Source organism: Brassica oleracea, chromosome C6 (genome assembly GCF_000695525.1).
Source record: "Brassica oleracea var. oleracea cultivar TO1000 chromosome C6, BOL, whole genome shotgun sequence".
Classification (NCBI taxonomy): domain Eukaryota; kingdom Viridiplantae; phylum Streptophyta; class Magnoliopsida; order Brassicales; family Brassicaceae; genus Brassica; species Brassica oleracea.
In genome coordinates this window covers 2,556,103-2,558,230 of record NC_027753.1, presented here as the reverse complement: position 1 = coordinate 2,558,230, position 2,128 = coordinate 2,556,103, and the positions used below count along the sequence as shown (strand labels likewise).

The following is a 2,128-nucleotide window of genomic DNA, read 5'->3' as shown; positions in this document are numbered from 1 at the left end:
CTCATGAAAAGAAATCGATAGGTTAAACAAATGTTTCAAAATTTGTTTTGTTATTGTTTTGTCTATAAATTACAAAACTTATTGAATTGGTATATTTAGTTATTGCATCCTTAAATAATATTTTATTAAGACATTAGAGAACTATGTTTTGAGTTGTTTTGTCAAAATTGTACAAAAATCTATGCTTTTTCATATTTGTCACGAAAATTTATATGTTAAACTTACTTTTACAAAATTCTTAACTTTGTCACGAAAACAAAAATCTATGTTTTTTCATATTTGTCAATGTTCTCACACTTTCAAAGAATATATTAGCTTAGTCACTTACTTATTTTTTTTACAAAACAAAGTATCGGAGTCTTGAAAGTTGAATTCATATTATTGTAACTGTACATAAGAGTTTGTGATTATATATTTAGTGATTTTTGTATATGTGTCCAAGAAAATTTCAATGGCTTAGTGGTAAATGTCTTATATTTATGTCATATTAACCCGGGTTCAATCCTTTCCTTCGCATTGTTTTTTCATTTTTTACGAAAAATTAAATGAGACGACGTGGCAACTTCGGGCTCTCTGATTGATTGATTTTTCCATCCTACGTGGAAACCCTTTCCATGGCTTATATTTGCCTTTTAGTATTGCCTTTTAGTATTGTATTGATTCCCTTATGTTAACCGTACTCAACTAGACCAGCCTTAGGCCTTTGAAACTCGCTTAGATCTAACCAAGTATAACCAAATTATAGATTCCATTAAAAGAAAATACGTAAGGGAATAACTAGCTTTCTAAGAAATGAGTAGTTACAGTTAGCAAAAAAATGTTCCAAAATATATATATATATTTTTTTTTTCATCTGGTAAATTTATATTAGATCAAACATCATTTTACACCAAGACGGTAGAGACATTACCTACCCTTCCAGAGCCAAGAGCCAGCGAGGTAACATGTACCACCCGGAACCAAAAGATGGATACAACACAAACCCATAAAACTAACAAAGATCCGAAGAAAAAAGCCTAATCAAAAGAATTAGAGATAAGCGTTATTTGCAATTTATATTTGTAAAGTCTAGGTCTATATTGAAAAAGGAAAAAAAAATAAAGGAAATATATTCCAAAGCAGTTACTAGAATAACAAACTCAGCTTAATGAAAATAAGACACAAGCCTAACTAGAAAAGGATCCGAGAGATCTTTGAAAAAAGGAAAAAGAAAACTTACATATCAGAAACCGGATTATATTATAATTAAATAATCCTTTCTCTTAATGAAATGGCAAGTAAAATCCGTAAGCGGCAAGGATTAGGTTCCTTTGAAGGTGTTATAAAAAGAGAGTTAGGGCCTTGTTTTTTCTTACTCATATATTCATCAACGTTCTCTGATTTCTATTAATAATGGCGACAACAACAAGAATGTTCTGCTTCGTGCTCGTGATGGTTCTAATGGGATGTTGTTGCTCGGCAAAAATCTACAAAATGGGAGACTCGAAGGGATGGACAGCGAAGCACGGTACCTATTATGATTGGGCTAAGCGTAACGAATTCCAAGTGGGGGATTCTCTGATGTTCCAATACGATGGCAACGTCAACGACGTCACTCAAGTTTCCAGTCGTTTGGAATACCAATTCTGCAACTCCCTTTCTCCTAAAGCTGTCTACAACACAGGGCACGATGTCGGGACTCTCAGGGAACCAGGTTATCACTTCTTCATCACCTCAAATCATTCTCAATGCGTAGCTGGACAGAAACTCCTCGTTTTGGTCGTCCATGACCATCCGATTCCTCCTCCACCACCACCGAGAAAGATCCTTCCTTTCGGGAAAGATTACAAGGTCGGTGTCTCCAACGAATGGAGCACTACAAGAAAACACATCGAATTCCGACGGAGGTTCCGACGGACACCAAGGTCGTCGGACATTTGTGACGGAATACTGACAAATTTCCGACCAAATCCAAAAAAATTAAGTCGTCGGAATTCCGTCGGCCATTTCCGACGGAATTCCGACGAAATATGGTTCGTCGGAAAATTCCGACGACTTTTCGACGACATTCCGATAAAAAATGTAACCGTTGTAGTCGTCGAAAGTTCGTCGGTATATTCCGACGAATTTCCGACGACATTCCGATTAA

The 2,128-nt window shown here is 35.5% G+C and overlaps 1 protein-coding gene across 1 annotated transcript in view; it reads left to right on the top strand.

The window, feature by feature from the left end:
* The first annotated feature begins 1,392 nt into the window (after window positions 1-1,392).
* LOC106297212 (early nodulin-like protein 1) overlaps window positions 1,393-2,128 on the top strand; it is a 5,322-nt gene continuing 4,586 nt past the window's right edge. Inside the window, exon 1 of the mRNA XM_013733496.1 lies at window positions 1,393-1,855. Within this exon, the coding sequence (XP_013588950.1) occupies window positions 1,393-1,855 (463 nt within the window). The remainder of the gene's footprint in view (window positions 1,856-2,128) is intronic.